The 19,771-nt window shown below is 44.0% G+C and overlaps 1 protein-coding gene across 2 annotated transcripts in view; it reads left to right on the top strand.

The window, feature by feature from the left end:
* The window catches only part of FGF12 (fibroblast growth factor 12), a 216,506-nt gene that overhangs the window by 77,003 nt on the left and 119,732 nt on the right, over positions 1-19,771 (top strand). The window contains exon 1 of one of the 2 annotated variants that reach the window (XM_082056003.1): positions 3,121-3,240. The exons of the other annotated variant lie outside the window; for it this stretch is intronic. Coding sequence (XP_081912129.1) covers positions 3,153-3,240 — 88 coding nt within the window. The 5' untranslated portion in view covers positions 3,121-3,152. Of the gene's footprint in view, positions 1-3,120; positions 3,241-19,771 lie in introns of those variants that run through there. 2 annotated transcript variants of the gene reach the window in all.

The raw sequence follows: 19,771 nt of genomic DNA, 5'->3' as shown, positions 1-19,771 counted from the left end.
TTATTTGCATTATTATTTAGAAGTGGAGCCTGTAAATGGAGGAACAGCAAGATTTATGCACCGCTTGCGTCTCATTGAAATATTGTTTGGGTGCATGTTGTCCCTTTGCAGAGAAGTAAATTTTATTTTGGTTTACCTTGTTTTTGGATTAAAATGAGTTAACTCATCTAGCAGTATTGATTTATGTCAGCTCTGTTTATCTTTCCAAGTTCCATAAGCTTTGTTTACTGTGTTAAGATTTACCTAATTGGGTACATGATATTACTGAGTATTTTGTGGCATGTAAACACTTGAATCATATGCATCACAGTTCCTAAAGAATCATCCTGTGCCATCTTTATGCTTCCATTTTGCTATTTAAACTTACTTGAACCTACTCGGTTTGAAAGAAGAACATCTGCTTGTAGCAGTCCTCATGGCCCTTCTTTGGAAATGTCAAGTAACACTCATTCATTCTTTTCCCTGTTTTCATTCTGCTCTCCTTTGCTCTGATGTAAATCAGGACCTGACCCCTTGGAGCCTGCCCCACGAAGGCAGAAGTCCTGTCAGATCAGTACTTGTTAAGCCTGGATCATCAGCCTTGCTGCAAGGTGATGAACCTCCCCCTAGAGAAATTCAGGCTATTTTATTAGTGTTTTTTGGGTTGTTTTGAATAAATTTTCCAAGAACAATTCTGTTAGTTTAATGAGCAGAGGTCTCAAACTTCAGCTACCTGTTACATTCTTGTTTTTTTTTCTTCTTACAAACATCTCTATTGTGTCCAATACACTTGTCCTCACATGTCCAAGTGAGGATGCCTGATTGTTCCCATGCTGGCTTAATATGTGTAACATCTGAGTGCACCTCTCTCCTGGTGCTGCATCTTTAAATCAGAGCCCCCTCATTTACAGCACCATGTTGGCAGCTAAGTAAGGAGGGCACCTTGACTTCAGATCTTGCTGTACTGTCCTTGATTGGCCAGATCCAGAATTGTTCTTATCTCAAACATGCTGCTGATGCATTTACAGAAAGGACTATTATTCTTTGTGCTTTTATAGAAGTACCCAAGAACCTCTGGTGGTGTTTTAGGGCTTCACTGTGCAAACTACTTCTGGCTTGGTTCCAGGGGGGCCACAGGTTTGCTCGGTGATCAGTATAGTGTAGAACTGAAGGACAACCATGGGTGAAGAGGAGAGGTATCAGCTATAGTCTCAGTTTGGTATTTGCCCTGACATGGCACCATAGTCTTCTGTGATTGCTGTAGATCAGGTATTGCTAAGGATTGTAGCAGAAGCAATGATCTTGGGTAAGCAGGGACATGTAGAAACGGGGGAGAAGAGCAGTTTCAATTAGCTTTTTATTGTGATTTGGTGCATGTGCAAGGTCCTGTGTAAAATAGCTGATGAATTAAGACATACAAAGTGGTGGTCTTCAGCACAAGTCACAACAGACAACAAAAACCGAATTTAGCATGGATCCCAAAGATTAGTTATTAATACCTTGCAACCTTTTAACAGTCCCGAACTGTATGCTACTGGCTTTGCTTCTAGCTAAGTGCTGTTTTCAGTGTACTAAGTAGGGCTGACTGGAAAATTAGAGCTTCCATTTCATGAAACATTTAACATTTTAACTATTTATTTTTTCCTATTCTAGAGGAAAACTGAAACTGTTGGATGTTTACTGAGGGTATGAAAGACTCCAAGTACTCTCACAGGTACTGGTTTTGGCACAAACCCTCAACAGACTCTCATACTAGAACAGCATTTCCTTTGCTATACCTGATTTATGTGCCTTGATACTCTGATCTCTGTGTATTTTTTAGCTTTTACTGTTCTGTCTTAATGGAGATTCCAGTAAGCAAACCAGTGTTGTATCCAGTATGACGTGGACTGTTGCCTCATTCTTTTTGTTTTGACTTGAGAGATACCCTAAGAAGTGTTGACAGTAAGGTCTCTGTCCTCAGTTTCGCATCTCTGTGGAATGTGGGCCAAAAGCCTGCTGCATCCCACGTGAACTCTCTAAAACCTTCCATCTCATGTACTGGTCTGAGAAGCCCAGACACTTTTGCTATGTGCCAGGAGCAGTAAGAGCTTTGAAAGTTGGTGCTTGAGTAGGTAGCCCTGCTGAAGCACAAGGTAATCCACGTAGAAATCCACCCTGGTGCAAGGCTCAGTTTTGTCCAAGAGGCATCTGCCTTTCAGTAGAGTATTGGAATCTACTCAGGTGCAGGAGTTCACTTGAGAGGTTTTTGTATGTATTATTTCGTCTGAGGAGCTTTCTATGCTTTCCAGCCTTGTGTGGTGGGTTTTGCACGTGGTAATTTCATTAACTGAAGACATCTCTAAGGAGAACAGATTTTCCCAACCTTCCTTGCTTATGAAATATCGGCCCTACATTTCTGTGCAGCACAAATCTGAACCTAGATTTAAATCTGCGAGACTGTAACCTTTTTTTCGTTTGAAGCGTGTGCTTATAGCAACACCCCTTGCTCTAGACACACGCTCCTACTGGTGATTTAAGACAAGAGGTGTGTCTTCTTCCCAGCCACGTTGCAGGTCCCGTGGTTTCTGCCAGGCAGGGAGCCCCGGAAAGGGCCATTCAGTGCCCCCTGCACGTGGTGCCTTCCCGGCCGTGCTCGGCGCTGGGAATATCGCGGCGGACCGAGCGTGCCTTGCTCCGCAGAGCATCCTCGGAGAGCATCCCCGGGCCGGCGGCAGGGACGCCGGGCCGCCTCCCTCCCGCTGGGATTCGGGCAACTACAGAGCGGCGGAGGGAGCTGCGGTGGGAACAGCGACTACCTCCGTCCGTCTCCCCGCCAGTGCAGCGGCGCGGCCGAAGCTCCCGGCAGCTGGCGGGGTCCCGGCGGCGGCTGCCCGCCCCGGCGGGGGCTGTGCCGACAGGGGGCAGGGCTGGGAGCCGGCCGCTCGTGTTTCTAGGGCTTGACGTCCTTCCAGCTAGCCCGACCCCCTTGCCAGCAAAGCCTGCCCTTCCCCGGCGGAGAAGTCCCGAGAAGTGGCGGCGGGGTCCCCCACCCTCCCCCGGACGCGGCGGGGCCGCGGCGATGGGCCGGGAAGTTTGGCGCCGAGGGGGGCCGGCGCCCCGCCGCTGAGAGCCGGCTGCTCCGGGGCCGGTCCCTTTTCCGAGGAGCAGGACGGCGCCACAAAGTGAAATCCATGAGGATTCTCGGGCTTCTCCTGGAGAAAGGCTCGCATATGCTGCAGTGTCTCTGTGGAAGGCGCCTGAGATCCAGCCACAGCCCAGGTGGGGAGCGCGCGTCCTTGTCCCCAGCGCCCTCCGCTCCCCGCCCGGGTACCGCTCGGCCCGGGCTGGCCCCGTTTCCTCGCCTTTCTCCCCCGCCCTCCTCCTCCGCCGCTGTCTCGCCGGCGCCGCGCACAGGTGGCGGGCGGGACCGGGCGCTGTCCGCGGTGCTGACCCCACCGCGCATCCACCGATCCCGGGTTCCCGTCAACCCGGGATCCCAAAGCAGGGGTCCTATCCGCCCGCAGGTGCCTCTCTCATGGTGCCGTCCCCAACTCGGACCCTCATCCACCTGAGGACTCCACCTCATCTGTGTCCCCTACCTAGGTTCTACACCCCACTTGCTGCCCTCACTCAAACAGAACCTCCGCAGAGGTCCCTCTTCCCTATGTGGATCTCTACCTCACACATGACCCTCACTAGTGTGCCCCATCCCAACTGCAGCCCACACCCACACAGAACCACCCCACAGCTCCCTCTTCCCTACACAAGACTCCTGTATCACTCATCCTACCTGGAACCCCCAACCGTGGCCTCCATTATTACCTGGTCAGGATAAAGATGACCTTCCTCAGTGTGCCTGCGGCTCTGCATGACTCTAGTGTTGGGGTTGAGCCCACTGGAAGAGCTCTCCGTATCCTGTGTTTTTAGTAGCAACGTTGCAATGTTTTTCTGATGGAGGGTGTTAAATGTGTTCTTGAGTAGGGATGTCCCTAGAAACAAAAGGCTCTTCCTCCCTCTCCCCAAGCTGGTCCTGATGGGGGGGCCAGGAGAGTCTCAGCACCTCTATCGGCTCCCAGCCTGTTGGGGAGGGAGCATTGCTGGAAGCTGCACCAGGATGGGGAGTGCAGTGGGGTAAAGGGCTGAAGAGTGTGCCAGATCTTGAGCTGTATCTGAGTACTTTTTGCATGGAGGAATAAATGCACAAGTGCCTTGGTTTGGTGTGGCTCTACCCCTGAGCTTTAGGGTGATCTTGTTGAAGTTTTTTTAGGGTGATCTTGTTGAAGTTTTTTAAGTGATGTCTCTGTAATTTGTTTTATGTTATGTGTGTTTTGTGAGTCTGACTTCCCCTTTCTACAGCACTGGGCAAATGTCTGTGGCAGGGGTGTCAAAGTCATTTTCACCAAGCTTCACGGTTGCCTTCAAAGGGCCAAATGTAATTTTAGGACTGCATTTATACAGCCTTAAAATTACATTTGGTCCTTTGAAGGCAGATGTGAGGCTGATGTGGCCCCCAGTGCATTTTCACACCCCTGGTCTATGGAAAGAAACCCTATCTTACTATATTAAGATCTGCAGAAGTTACAGCACTAACCCAAGTGCTTTGAGCTTGACTTGGTTTTAGTTCCTACCTGACTTTTGAGTAGATTTGCTTATCAAACCCTGAATGTTGTAATCTGTAGACCCCAGATGCTTACAAGGATGTATTTTACAGTATTAGTTGCTAATGCTTGTGTTGTTTCTTTATCCTAGAGGAGAAAAATTTTCATGTCTTCTGGTATTGTCCATTGAAGAGAAAGGCTGTGCCTGGGGGAGCACCACTGTTGCTGACGTAGCCTGGGTTCCCTTTTGTCCCTGCTAAAGAGAATTTGTTAATAGTTATAGCTATCTGTTTATGCCTCAGTATCCCCTTTCCGTCCACAAGACTTGTGTGTGCAAGTTATTGTCTGCGTTGGGCTCGTGGCAATAGGGGACATGTTGGAAATCTTTGAGAGAGTAGGCTTCACTCCCTTGAAAGTATTTTCTGCCCTGCTTTGAGGAAAGATATGATCACACTAAAAAGAACAAATTGTGGCTGTGCTTGGAAGCATTACATACAGTTGTCTTTTCAGTGAAAAACTGTGCTGAAGTTTTCTTTATAGTGCTACCTGTGAATGTTTGTGTCATTTTGTTACTTAGAAACTTAACTGTGGCAGTAAAGGGTGCAATAACCTACTAGTTAAAATGGGGTTGTGCTCAGGCCATTAGGACACTCTAGACTGTAACTTCAGTGAATTAGAAGCTGGTTGTTGTGTCCTAATAGTTTCCCTGCTGAACTGGTTTGGCTTTACTGGTGGATCCTGTGCTAAAGCATGCTTGATGGATATGTGGTGACTGAGTCTTTCCTTAGATCTACTATTCTGATAGGGCGATACTGAACATTTCATAGTCTTTGTATTTCATGATGTTGTGCTGTAAGGAAGCAATCCATGGAAATTATGTCCTTTCATTATCTCCAGCTAGTCTTGTTCTCTAGATACTAGCCCAATGCCACCACAAGCCTGAGCACTCCAGATGTGGTCTGTTGCTGTCAATCAGGCTGCTAAAATAAGTTTCCTCTTTTTGGCTGCATTTGTTCCTTTTCCGTTAAGGTTGGGCTTTACCTTCTTGAAAAACTTATCATAAAAATGAAAGCTTCCTCCATAAAGGGGTCAGTGTGGGCCAGATCTGCTGATGGAGAGATCTCCTTGCTACTTCTTCGACAGATAAGCATGCCTCAGGAGATAGATGTGTACTCCTGCAACAGCCCTAAAGGTGTAGTACTGTGTCCAGCTTGGCACTGTGGACACTATGCCAATCAGAAATATAAACCAACAAAAGGATTATAAATTACAGGAGAGGAAGGACCATGGAAACATGGACTACAACAGTGGCGGCGTAGAGTGCTGTGAGCTATTAAACACCCTCGATCCTCTAATCTGAAGTGATATCCTGGTAGTAGGTGGTTTATGCCAAAATATTTGGCATTTTGTATACTTAAGTTGAATTATGTCTTGGCCAAGCCTTTGTCTTCCTCCTATGTTTTCTTTAATGCAAACAAGTCATAAGGATGTAAGCACATGTTTAGAGTCAGATTCATACTCATGCATTGTGTTGACTCAGAGCCTTAGACCACTCCTGATTCTGACAGAAACTAATGTGCGATACTTCAAAGAAAAACAGTGAAATGTTGAAGACAACTGTAGAGTACTGTGAAGCTCTATTGTGATGTTAGCAAAAATATTAATAAGATTATTGTTATTACTATGCTAAGACTTCTTACCTTTACTCTGAGCTAACTCTAGCCTGTTTTATACTCCATTTCTGAGGTCTGCTGATATTTGTCTTAGTTTGTGCAGGGGCAGCCTTTTTTGGTAGCTTGAGCAGCACCTTGCAAAATGGGGTTTAATGGGTCTCCAAGGCACCACAAAAGTGCAAGTAATTCATAGTAGTACAGAGCAAGAGATTTATTCCTCGTCCTTCGTGTATTTCTTTGCAACTATTTTAGCACAGCGATGTCCTGTATTATCTTCCAGGTACTTCACTTGTTATCTTAGTTTCAGAATTTGTAACCTGACTGATTGTACTGCATGTGCAGAGCTATTTCCCTTCTGGATGGTGCCATCATAAATAATTTTGTTAAATATTTTTTAATTAATTTATTTTCTCTGCTGACATCTTTTTCTCCTTTGCTTTGGAGGTGTTGTTTGCCAGTCCAGAATTTTTTTTTTTGCTTTTAGCTTCCTAGTCAACATTATGACATAACTGCTACCTTGTTAAGTCCAAGGTAGGCATCGGATAATTATCACAACGTTGATATAACTGTGAACGGAGTTGTGAGAAACCATTTCAGGTGACTTGTACCTGGTTTGCAGCCACTGATGCAAAAGGCCATGTACTCACAGCCTACATTAATAGCAGCGTGAGGATTTCTGCTAGCAAGTGTTTCAGTCCTCATCCATAAGGACTTCTTATTTGGCTGTATGAGTGGTTTTGTCTTATGCTTGTTCTGCCCTTGGCTCCTGTACTGACTCTCCTGTGGGATGCATCATTGCTAAAACCACAGTTATTTTTCATGTCATCATATTAACTAGCAACAACATTCAGTGGCAATGCATTTTTAGCTTTATTTTCAGTAGTAGAGACCTGACTTTATGTGGAGACCGATCTATTTCCAAACATTCAGAGAAGAGTACTTCTCAGTTTAAATCCCTATTCTGCAAATTGATGCTTTCAGTAAAAATTAAGCTCATATTGAAAGTAAACCTAGAACTTGACTTCCCTGGGACTCTCCCAATGGTAAAATTTGGAGATGCTTCTGGAAGGATGCTGATTGATACCAGCTTTATGGCAAATTAAAACAATGTCTGGTACAGTAGGTCTTCACGTATCTCTAAGCATTCCAACACTTGAGTTTGATATTTGGGGTACTAGGAATGAGGATTCTGTCTAGGTAGGCATGGTCGGATTGTGGCTCTACCATTAGCTTGTCTGTTTCTGCCAATATGTATCTGTGCATTTGTTTTGAGACTATTTGGGGCACTGTCATAACATGTCTGCAGTGTCTGCACATGCAAGACATCTGCAGATGGAAATGAAATCATACACATACCAGATATAATTGCATATCCAAGATTAACATTTGGCTTATGAGCAGAACAGATATACTTTGTTTTGCTTGTGCAATGATCTGTGCATTCATGTGTACTTTATTTACATACACTAGTTCTAGGAAATTTTCCTATTGCTGTTTATTCAAGTAGACAGGGGGTTATAGCATGTAGCAAATGCTGTATAGTCAGCTTCAAGTTAATGGAAGCAATAGCTCTGCGTATGTAAGTGACAGATAGTAAAACTTGCAACTCCTTTCTGGGTTTATGGAGCACTGAGAGCCATTCAGTGTGGTATGTGCATTGCTGTTGGGCGATGATGATGGTGTCTCAGTGCCCCTGAGCTGGAGATGGGAGTTGGTGACACAGCTGAGAAGCAGTGGTGTTTTTCTGGGGGTCTCAGTGTTTCTCTGTATATTTTGCTTAGGGTCCCTCTTCCTGTTGTGTGTCTTTGGAAAAGTGACTCTTGCTGACCAGTGGACATTAAGTACCCGTGCTGTTCTGGGATAATTCCTATTGTTGACACTCATATGCTAGTGGAAAGAATACCTTTGTCTGATTTAGTTTAATTCACCTGGGAAATGAATTAAGCAAAACTCTGAAAAATCTTTTTTATTTTGTAATAGGAGCACTTCTCTAGGGTATTATTCAAGAATAGCTATAGCATTTTAAATCCACAATTTCCTTTATTCTGAAGTAACCCTCTCCTATAGACATATGCCAAGCATCTCTCGTGGAACCTTATACTGCTTGTGCATCTTTGTAGAAAAATCTGTTCTGCCTGAGCTTTTACTAGAAATGATGGATTTGATGGAGTATTTGGTGAAATTGCTTGGTTTCTATCAAACAGAAGTTCAGAGATATAGAGATTATAATGAACTTAAAGTTATATGCATATAACTTTAAGTGCTTACAGCTAGTTCTGTGTAGCAATGTGAAGGGGAAGTCTTTGATATTATGCAGTATTTTATAGTTTAGTTTGCAAGAAAGTATTTTAGAAATCTTCAAAAGCAAATGCAGGTCTGGGATACTCTCTAGGTGGGAAGTGCTTTGGCAATGCATAGTTGTCAGCCAGGTGTGTGGGATTACAAAGCTGGGCATCTGGAACTGCCAGATCTTCACTCAGTCTTCTGAGTCTTGAAACTTGTCTGGGTCCTACCAGAGCATCACTGATATCAAATCATATTTGTGAAATGCTTTACTTTCAGCAAATGAGCAAATTCAGGCAAAATAAGCTTCATCTGAATTTTCTTAACTAGCTGGAATTAAGGTGATTTAAAAGTTCTCTGAGGCAGAGATTGGCTAGTTTATGGGTGTTCTCACCTAGAGGCTTACATGGTTTTGTAAAGGAATGAAGTTTAACTTTCTTCACTTCCCAAACTAAACCCAGGAAAGAGAAAGAGTTTTTCTCAATTTAATGAAAGGTTTTCTCCAGCTTTTCCATTGGTTTTCCTGAATAATTGTGTACAAAAAATACTGTTTTCTGTGTTCTTCTTTTTCCAATTGAAAAGTAACAAAAGAATCTAGGTTCATAAGCAGATATTTAAAGCTGATGACTTTCAGAGCAAATACTTTCAGCTTAAGAGCTGTGTGAAGATCGTTAAGTCACGTCCACTCATCAGACCAAGAAGCATTTCCGGAGCTAGGTCTCAGTTCAGCGAACCGTCTAAGTGCACATTTAACTCTACATGTGCACCATTTTAAGAAGATCATGTGCTTGAATACTTACCAGAATCATTGGTTTAGATTAATGGCTTTTAATCTTTTTTAACCTGTATCATCCCTAGATTTCTTTGTATTTTCCCTGTCCAACAGATCATTAACAATAGACTTGTTTTCTGTTTTCAGCGGACCCCTCTGGAGGAATTCACAGCCATCAGTTGCCAGATGAAAATCCCTGTTCCTTAAAGCAATTCCAACCCTACTGCTTTGTTTGTGAGAATGATCTACTTCTAGCTTACTAAACTTTGTCTTTAGATCAGTCCATTTCTCTCCCCACAGCCCTTTCTACTTCTTTCCAAAAGTAACCTGTTCCTTTTTTACTAAGCTGATGCTAGTTGTAAACATTTTAAGCCAGGTGGTGAAGATATCATCAGAAGATATCATATCTGAAAGCTAGATGAGGTTGCTTATGTGGTGGTAGCACACAAAACTTTCAATTGTATGAATAGATGTTTGCTTAAAAGGCCTTTAAATAGATTCTTCTCCTTGGAGAAAAAGAGATGTGTAATGTTTAATAATAAAAATAGCGTTTCTTCCCATAGCCTGAAATGGCATGGAAGGAGGTAATCATGTTTTGTATGGCAAAGCATTTTTCTAAATGGCATGTTTATGCTTTTCTAGTATTGTGGCTGCGATTGGCTGCTGGGCCTATTTGCATGTGCTAAATTGCAGTCCTGGAGATCTGTGAAAACAACCTAGCAAAGCCAATCTCAGCTGGGAGCATGGAAGCTGCTGCTAATTTTGTGATCAGCCACCCACAGGCCCAGCGTGAGTCATTATCATTGTTTTGTTTTCCAGAATTCAGCACTGAATGCTTCCAGGATTCAAAGTGTGGATTATCTCTGGAATTGTATTTATTCCTTCATAGCTTTGTCTGTTTCAGATAAGAGGAAAGAATAGCAAAAAAAAAATGTTATAAAACCCATGAAATAATTAATTGTTTGCTTATTAGTGTTCTCTTCCTGCTTTAATGTGCATTCACAGCCATTTGTTCACTTGAAAACTCACTTGTACATAGCTCGGCAATCACCCTGCTCAGTCCTAATCAGCATCTTTGTGCCACTGAGAGGATGGGTGGGCAACAAACAGTAAGTACAGGGAGATGAAGCGACTTCACGTTGCTTGGCTCTGGTAGAGCTGACATGGGGAGTTCCTGCTCTCTGTTCTTATATGTGTCCTGCTAGTTTCTTGGCAGGTCTTTTTATAAAGTTACTGCTGTGCACGGGACTAGCTGGGCCATCCATTTGCTGTAGGTTAGGAGTCTTCTATCTGAGAAACACACTGGCTTTGTCCTCAGGCCTGATACCCAGTTGCTGAGGTCACTGGTCCTCCTGAAGACAGAGCAAGAAAACCCCCTGCCCTGTGCTGGAATTGTGACAAATGTAGTTGGTTTGGTCCCAGTTTTGAGCCCTTCTTCCAGGGTGGCTTCTCAAGCAGACTTCTTTGGTGTGCCAGTGACCGTGCAAGTGTACCTGCAGGGAACGTGGACAGGAGGTAGAGGAAATGCTGGCTCCTTCAGGGGAAAGGTCCAGGACTGGGAATGTGTGTGTAGGCATAGAGAAGTATGGAGAAGTGTTTTAAGTGCAAAATTTGGACACACAGAAGGTAGAGAAGACATGGACAGTGTGGGAGGGCTACATGAGCTTGGGAGTGGAATAAGGAGCTGAGAGCACTGAGGAAGAGGAAAGGAGAAAGGGGGACTTTTAATGAAGCCAGCTTTAAAAATTTCGTGACACGTGCTGTGCTTTCTTTGAGGATAAAAGTACCCAATACAATGCTCCCTGCTTTATTTTAGTCTAGCGACTTTTCAGGGTTGAGAAGTCTGCCGGGAGGATCCAAGGTTTGCTAGGTGAGAGGGACTGGCCATAGTGGTCTTCTTTACAGGGCTTGGGGTGGAGCTGGACATCCTTAGAGTATTTGGGATGGAAAAACACAAAGGTCTTTGCCACTCTCACAGTGGCAATACTTAAGCGTCTCTATGATATTGGTGTATCTACAGATGCCCCTGGAAAGGTATTACCAGGTGCTCTGTGCTGCAAATTCCTTCTCAAGTTCTGGATTTAATCTTCTGTTGCAATGTGAAATTAAAACAAAACCAAATAATAGTGATTATAGTCCTGGTGGGACTGGGCAGCCAACATGCTGCCACTGTTTTTCTGAATTCCTGTGACTTACCGTTGCCATTGTTTATCCTCTTCCTTGGTGTTTTGTGGTGTGGTGTTTGTTGTTGTTGTTTTTTGTGGGGTTTTTTGCCTTTGTTTTGGTTTGGGTTTTTGCTGGTTGTTTTTTGTTTGGTTTTCGTTTGATGTTTTGTTGTTGTTTTGGTTTTTGTGGTTGGTTGTTTGTTTATGGGTTTTTTGGGCTGGTGGAGACATCAGCTTTTTGTTTCATGTGTGGATAGCACTGATACAGCAGGCCCCAGTCTCCCACAGGAGTGTGCAGACCATGGGCATTTATCAACAAAACCAAGTAGCAGTCAGAGCATATTTGAGTGTGTCTGACCCTATATGGAATCATAGCAGTGAAATTCAAGTGCAGACCCTGACAGTCTGGGGTCACATTCCTCTGTCCCAGTGCATGGTGTTCCCCGTGTTCCCAGGTCCTTTGCTTCCCTGCTTCTTGAGATTAGAAACAGAGTATGGGTATTCCAAACGGTGTAATAGTGGGGCTGGAGGGACTCTTAGGTGTTGCTTTTGAAAGGCTGATTTCCCCAGGTATTTATGTTCTGTGTAAACAAGTATATTCTTTGTAAATATTTGGCTGTTTGATCAGACAAATATGTATATAGATACTCACCTGTGGCTCAACATCTTGCAGCTGTGCTTGGGTGTTCCTCTCCAATAACTGGGATTTACCTTTTATGGAAGAGATAAAGAAATGTATTTGTTTTTTGATCTGTTTTTGCACTAGCTGGAGTTTCCCTGATGAATCCTTTATTGTTCTCACCCTTAACCTGAACTGGCACTTCTGGAGATATAATTCGTATCTCCCGGCTGCTTGCAAGCTGCTCAGCAAGTGAAATGTTCCTTCCCTGCCTCCACCTAGCCTGGTAAATGGCTGACACACATCTTACAACATCTTACTGAAGATCTGTTACTGCCCTGCAGCTCATTCATAGCACCTCAGCAAAGAAGGTGACATGACTTTGTTTTTTAGGGTTGGTTTTGTGGATTTTTTTTGAGGTTAGAAAAAGTGAATTAGAAAAATCAAATGTCTTTAAGTGGTATGTGAAGTATGAATAAGGAGCATGGTTAAGTGGGAATGTGTCCTTTACTGAGGGAAATACTTTTGTGAATGAGTTTTGAACTTGTTTGGCATTGCTGGCAAGGCAGTGGGTCTTGCCAAGAGCACTCCTGTGAGAGCCTCCACCCTGCCCATCCACAGTCCATGCCCTTCGGGTCTTCTCTAACACATTGACTGGCAAGGTGAATTCTCCCCTCAGCAAGGGATCCCCCAACCTTACAGAGAGGGTCAGGAAACACAGTTTCTAGATGCTGGTCTGCTAAATATAGAAATACTGAAAAAAAAGAGCCTTTTCTTTGTTGCTAGTAAAAAAAACTGAAACTAAACCAAAAACATACACACAACCCAAACAAACCAAACAAAAAAACCCCAAACTAAACCGAAACACATACAACCCAAACAAACCAAACAAAAAAAAATCCAAACAAAACCCAAACAAATAAATACCCCCCAACAAACAAACAAACAAAAACGAAGGGGCAAAACAAAAAACAACAATATATCCAGCCAGGCTCACTGCTTTGCAGAGTAGCCAAGGCTGCCTATTGGGGACTGTGCTAGGGGGGCTATACAGGCACACAGTGGCCCCTGCACCATGGGGAGAACTCATCATCCACCTAATATTCACTGAAGAGAAGGGGTTTTAATAAGAAAGCCCTGCTTGGACAAGACCTGAATCAGACATCAGGCCTGAAAGGGCACAGAAAGAGAAATGCAGAGTCATGAAGTGTGTTGGAAAGGCAGGTATGGGTCTGACTCCCACCCAGAGCAGGAAGGAAGGGCTGGGGGAACCATCCTTGCTCAGCTTGGAGGTGTCACTTCTGTTTTTCTCCTGTCCCCCTGCTCACTCAGGTGAGCTCCAAACCCAGTGCAAGTCTCAACCCCACCAACCTTTCCCCACTACTTCGTTGCTGCCAGGCTGCACAAGGGGAGAACAGCGCAGTGGTGGGGAGGAGAGAAGGACATCGTGTCTCTATTATTTGTAGGAATGTTCATTTGGTTGGTAAAACACTTCTGGGATTAAATTTTAGAGAGGGAAGTTGTGCTTGCTACCAAGTGATCACGTTGCCCTACTAAATGCTAAGGGACAGTCTTCTCTTACAGCACTTTCATAATTTCTCTTTAAGCCTTCAGACAAGGAGACAGCATGTCTTACTCCCTGTTTCAGCCTCACTTTATCTACAGCACTGTTGTGTTACAGAGCCAGATCTCTACTGGGTTTGATATAGACTGGAGGGCATTATTTGGAAAAAAAAGAAGCCTCTCTGAAAGTAGTAATAAAAAAAGACAAATGGAGGAAACATCAATTAACTGAAAAATATGAGAGGAATTAAAGTGGGCCAGAATAAGGTGTCCATCTAGCCCAGTATTCTTTCTCCATCTTCATAAAATGGATAGAAAAAAGTAAGAAAACAGCAATATTATGTGTCCCCCAAATGCTCTCCTAGATGCTAGCTGTTTTCAGCTTAGGAAATTTTCTGAGTCAGAGGTGGTTCAATGTACTTAGAGATTCTCAATGGATTTCTCTTCCATGTCAGACTCCCCTTGAATTCACATACACTTTTAACATCACAGTGTCCTGTGGAAAGGATTTCCCCAGACCTGTTGCATGAAGAAGCTGCTCCTTTCCTTCGTTTTGAACTTGGTTCCTGTTAGCATGCATCAAGACCTCATATAGAACAAAATGGTAAAGAACTGATCCTGTCCTCCTCTCCTGCCACTTTTGCCTTTGGGGACCTCCAGCTTACCTCTCTTAAGCTGTCTCTCTCACAGTCTAAAGCCTTTGATCTTTGTTGTCTTTTCCTAACCATTCCCACTTCTAGTAAGTGCTTGTTGCAATGAGAGGAGTACAACAACATGCACAAACTATAGCTTGAACATCAGAGGGGTAAATAGGAAAAATTAACTGAAGCCTCCTCTTGTGCTTCTTTCTATTTTTTTTGCCGTTAAATGATTTTCTGATTCTTGTGCATGGAAGGAAAATACTCTTGGGTTTACTGGTGGCTCAGGTTTGCTCTTCATGTTCATCCCCACAATTTTTCCCCTCTGTGGCTGTCAGCTGCATGCCCAGCTCTCCAACAGAGCCTAAACTAGAGCTGAAGGGGCAACTGGTTGCACTGTCAAACAGCCCATCTCTGCATTATACTTCCATCAAAAAGCTCCAGTAGACATCTCACACAAACCAGTTTGCCAGGGAGGAGAATTGAATCCTAGTTAAATCCAAGTCCCAACAATTGACAAAGTTCAGTGTGTTCTCCAGAATGAGAAGTCCCTTTTTGAAGAGCCAGGAGGACCTGAGCCAGACTGGCCTCCATAGCATGCCAAGTGCAGTGGCAGTCCCCATCTTCACTTAGAAGTGTCTGCTGACAAAAGCAGGTTTTCCATTCATTTCTTGGGGCTGTAAGCAGACATCTCAGTCCTTAATTTCTTCTCTTGCCTCAAGTACCAAGAAAAAAAGGCAAGATATCTATTTGCTTTGCTTTCATTTATTAATACAATGCACCAGATGGGACCCTGCTCCCATCCACAGGGGCTCACAAACAGTGGGGTCTGATCAGCTGGACATGTGGTCATTCTCTTCTGGAGTGGAGAAAGGAGAGCAGGCTGGTGAATAGGCTATTACAGCCAAATGATGAGTTTCTGTATGTGTCAGTCCCTACGAGCCTGTGATCTCAGTCAGCCATTTAGCTATGTCAGGAGATGAGGATTGCCATGCTGAAAGCTCTGTGTGTGATGAAGCGTGGGAGATCACCTTGAGGCATGGTTTCATCTTTTGGATGTTTGAACTCCATTCTTCCTGATGAGCTGCTATGGTAGTTTGCTGCCCATGGCCCAGACAAGAGCAGGGGAACTGGTTCCATGCTGATTCGAGGTGGTGGAGCAAGGGATGAAATGCTGCCCATCCTGTGCCAATCTCTGCAGCTGATCTGGGCTTGTCCTGCAGCCAGAGGAGAGGAACTAGAATATATGGAGTACAACTGAGCTCTTTTGTAGTACACATCAGCTGCATGGGGGGATGAGTTGCAGCTTAAACCCCATTAATTGTATTGACAGGATATCCACCGAGCGTAGGGGAATCTGGGGAGAGCTGCTCAGTCTGGCTGTGGGTGTCTGCATGTGTCTCCACCCTGGGTGCCACCACACCTCCTTCCGCCTCATTGCCCTGTCTGTAGCATGGAGGCAACACCGCCTTCTTTGCAAGGTTAGCTGTGGGACTAACTCGGGATCTGCGCGGACCACTGAAGAACTGTAGGTTTCAAAGCGGTTTGATATTACTCTGTCTGAACGCTGGGACTGGGGGAATGGGTTAGGATTTTAGGTATTTAGCAGAAGACGCACTGTGAGAATTTTAGAGGACAGTTGAGATTCCTCATTTGTGCTTTAAGAGGCATTTGAGACTCCCAGGCATTCAGTCAGCTCCCATTAAAAGCCCATGCATTACAAATTTCTCAAGTAAAAGTATTTAAGGTTCAGTGGGAGTGCAACTTGCCAGGGAGAATATGTTGGCTGCCTGTTAAGAGAAACAGATGAAGGTAATTGCTTTCTAAGGGTTAAGTGTGGCTGGTAAGCCAAGGCCTGCAGGGTTAGCAAGCGGCCAGCCAGCAGCTGGGGCAGCACAGTGGTGGATGTGTGGATAACAAATGTCCTGTCCTCCTATCCCTCCAAAGAGAGCCTTGCTCAGTGAAGGTTTCTAAAACGGAATCAGCAGCAGCAGTGATTTTAAAGTACTCAGAGTTATGACTTCTACACACTAGATGTTAATGGAGATGTCTCAGGAGGTCGATTTCAGAGAAAACAGGGTTTTCTCTGTTGTTTGAGGCTTGCTTATCCTTTCTGCATCACCTGCAGCAGCGTGCTAACACATAGGCAAAGTGGGCTGTGACCTCAATCAGCTAGTTAATTTTAAGCCCGTGCTTAAGTGATTTGCTAAAACTGTACTTATTCAGAGAAGGAAAGCAGACTGTATTTTCACTGCTCAAGCTAGGTGAATTATAACATATAAGTGATTTTAATGATTAAAGTGTAAATTACACTTTGAAACAATTATTTAGATTTCCATAAAGAATATTAGTAGCAGTCAAGGTGTCAGACGGTAGTCATATTTGTACTTCAATAACAGCCCCTTCAAAGTTACTTTAAACACTGTTGTGCATTTACATTTTTTATCTCTTTGTTTTTGAGAGGAGCTCATTAAACCAAAGTATTTTTGTGGCTTGTGTCAATAGAAAACATTCTTTTAAATATTCAGAAAGAATTGGTTACAGAAGCACAGAAAAGATAGGAAAGAGATTGTTTTCCTTTCGTGTTCATTATATTCTTCATCCTTTCGCTTTTTGATGACTAAACTGTTCTGTATTTGCAATTGAAAACTGTTGATTGGAAACTCTTGTGAGAGTAACACAAATGGGGCTTGATTTTGAAAAATGCATTCATGATTGTTTGCCTAATTTGTGTGTGCAATTAGCATGATTGCCACTGGAGATGGGCATCTGAGAACAGACCTTTGGAGATTTCTCTCTTTTCTTCTGACCTGTTTTCTCTCTCGTCTTCTTAAGGTGCCAGCTTCTATGATATCTAAATATTACCCCGGAAGCTTAATTTGGTAATGTGTTTATTGATCTCCTTTCATCTCTTAACTCTCCACTTTCAGATGTTAAAAGGCTGAGGATGCTTATTCCCTTCTGCTTCCTCTCAAGTCCACTTCACTCAATGTAAGAGAGGTTCTTTCATCTAAGTGGCTGATCTTGTAATTTAGACAGTCATATCCTATTCAGGTCTCGATAGATTCTTAAATGGCCATAGTAATATTTAAGTAGTTTCCAGGCACGCATGAAGGATTATAGCTCTCATCTGTCAAGTCTCTTACTCCCTCCTGAGGAGACTTGTGCATGCAGGGGACGTTTGTTGGCAACATAGTGGAATTTTTTTTGTGTGTTTTGTTTTAAACATGATGAATTAAAAAGGTAAGATAAATGAGTCTGCAGAGTATTCTCTTCAGAGGGCCTCAGAAACCTGGTTCAGAATAGGGATGTGCAAGGCATGTTCAATCTGACTTAAGGGTGATTCTCATAGGGGGATGGTACTGAGGCTGCAGTTCCCCAGTGGCTTCGCTATTGTGTAAGAGCAGAGAACAAGCCTGTGCTCCCCTTACCTGTAGGCACAGACTCTCATTCCATCCCTAAGCTGATGCTAGTGCTGGGTTTATAAGTTAAAGCAGGAAACTAACTTTTTTTGTTGTTTTTTTAATTATTTGTCTGTGTTTGAAACCGATGAGGTACTGCACCCCTCCTGGTGACATTTGCATCATGTTCACTGCTCCTGACATTTTTTCCATCTTGAGATACAGCTAAGTCAAATTTAAAGATTACGTGGCCATCCCATTTTGGGATGTGACTCGGAGCTATAGTTGCAGAGATGGCAGAGCCACAGCAGTGCTGCAGAAGACAAATATCCCCTGGATCATTAATCACAGCATAGAGAGCACACCGGCTGATTGTTTATTGGCTGTGGTCTTTTCATTAAGAGTAAACTCAATTTTCCCAGTATCGACAGCTGCCTGATGGAGGGGCCAGGCGATGTGGCAGGTACTGAATGGCCAAAAGCAAACGCCCAGATATAGCCATATGTCAAGAATGATACCACCAGTGTATTTCCTTCTTTTCCTCTGTGCTCCTTCTTTGCTTTGAGAAGAAACAATTTATAGGCATGAGACGTTAAATATGCCAATCCTGGCCTGTCTGCTAGCTAGGAAATGCTGGGACATCAATGTACTTCACGTGGGGAACCTGATTCTTGTTTTTCCTTGTTACTCCTGGCCTGGGTTGGAACTGATTTAATTATAGAAATGTAGTACCATTGCCAAAAAGTCTCCCAAGCAAAACAAAACTTTTATTTTCTTCCTGCCCAATCCTACTGATCATTTGCAAAGCATAAACATTTCTTGTGCTGTGAAGAAGAACGTGGGAAAGAAATGAGGAGAATGTGTTTTGCCAGGGATCATCAGTTTCTGCTGACCCCAGCAGTGCTTTTATCCCTGCCCTGTCCAACCAAGGGCCCTCTCCATCAGCGTAGCTTGCTTGAGCATCTTCCCTCCTTGTTCTGAGAGCTCCTCCAGCCCCTCCCAAATGTATAATTATAGATATGAAAGAAATAAACTTGTTCTTATTCAGCACCTGATAAAATGGTGACTCAGGCATTTTCATTTTGCATTGGAAATATGCAAGTTCTCGTGCATTCAGAGTGCTTACCAGCATGCCATTTGAATCTTAAAAGGAGCTGTGTCTGCCCACTGGCAAGGCAAAATGGTTAAAAATGCAAAAGGCCACATGGAGGCTTTCATAAGTAACTTCATTTGACCATGTGATGGAGCAAACCAAGGTCACTTACCTGTCTTTGCACTTACCCTTGCAATGCAGTTATCTCAGCAAGACTCTGACATGCACCTAGCAGTGGGCTGCAGAGATTTTAGCTTTATATATTTATCCATTCATGATAGTCTGGATAAATATCCTGCCCTTGATATCAGACAGCCTGCAGTGGGTTTTGGTAGGCAGACCCCTGCTAAGGGAATCTATATTCTGCCAGCTGTACAGGAGAGCAAAGCAACTCGGTGCGTACAGGGAAATGCTGAGACTCTCAGCTCCTTGCTCTACCCACTGGACAGCCCTTGTGCAGTACCATTGCCTTGGCAGGAGGGAGCACAGCCTGAGGCACGGGAGGTCTGAAGAACATCTTCACTCCTAGGTGGTCTTGTGGGCAGTGGGACTTCTTTAAGTCCTAACACTGCAACTTCATGCTTCAAAGAAAGGTGCCTTATAAAGCAGGAGAGCAGGAAGGAAAAGTCTTGGAGAAGGTAATTCCTGGCTTATCCCCACAGAAAGCTGTATCCAGGGTTCTGGAGGATTTACTTAAGGCAAACCTGCATGCAAGTCATGAGGTTTTGTGTAAGACTGCCCATGAGCAGCTGTGTGGCCTTTTGATGCATTGGCAATCAGGTTAAACACACAGGAACAAATAAGAGGATTGAACTGGGCCAACCTGGTGACTAGTTGCCCTCTGGTCCCTGGGGCTGCAGGTACAGCCCAGGATTTGAGACAAATACTGGAGCAAGGCACCTGATCAGGTTTAGGATGGCCCTTGTCAACAGGGGCCCTTGTCGACAGCCTGTTCCAAATATAAAGATGTTTCTGTGCTGTGTCAGGAGATTGCTGGTATACAAT

This window comes from Streptopelia decaocto (genome assembly GCF_964273445.1).
Source record: "Streptopelia decaocto genome assembly, chromosome: 6".
In the NCBI taxonomy this organism is placed as follows: Eukaryota; Metazoa; Chordata; class Aves; order Columbiformes; family Columbidae; genus Streptopelia; species Streptopelia decaocto.
The sequence above is the reverse complement of the archived record's forward strand: the minus strand, read 5'-3'. Positions and strand labels throughout refer to the sequence as shown.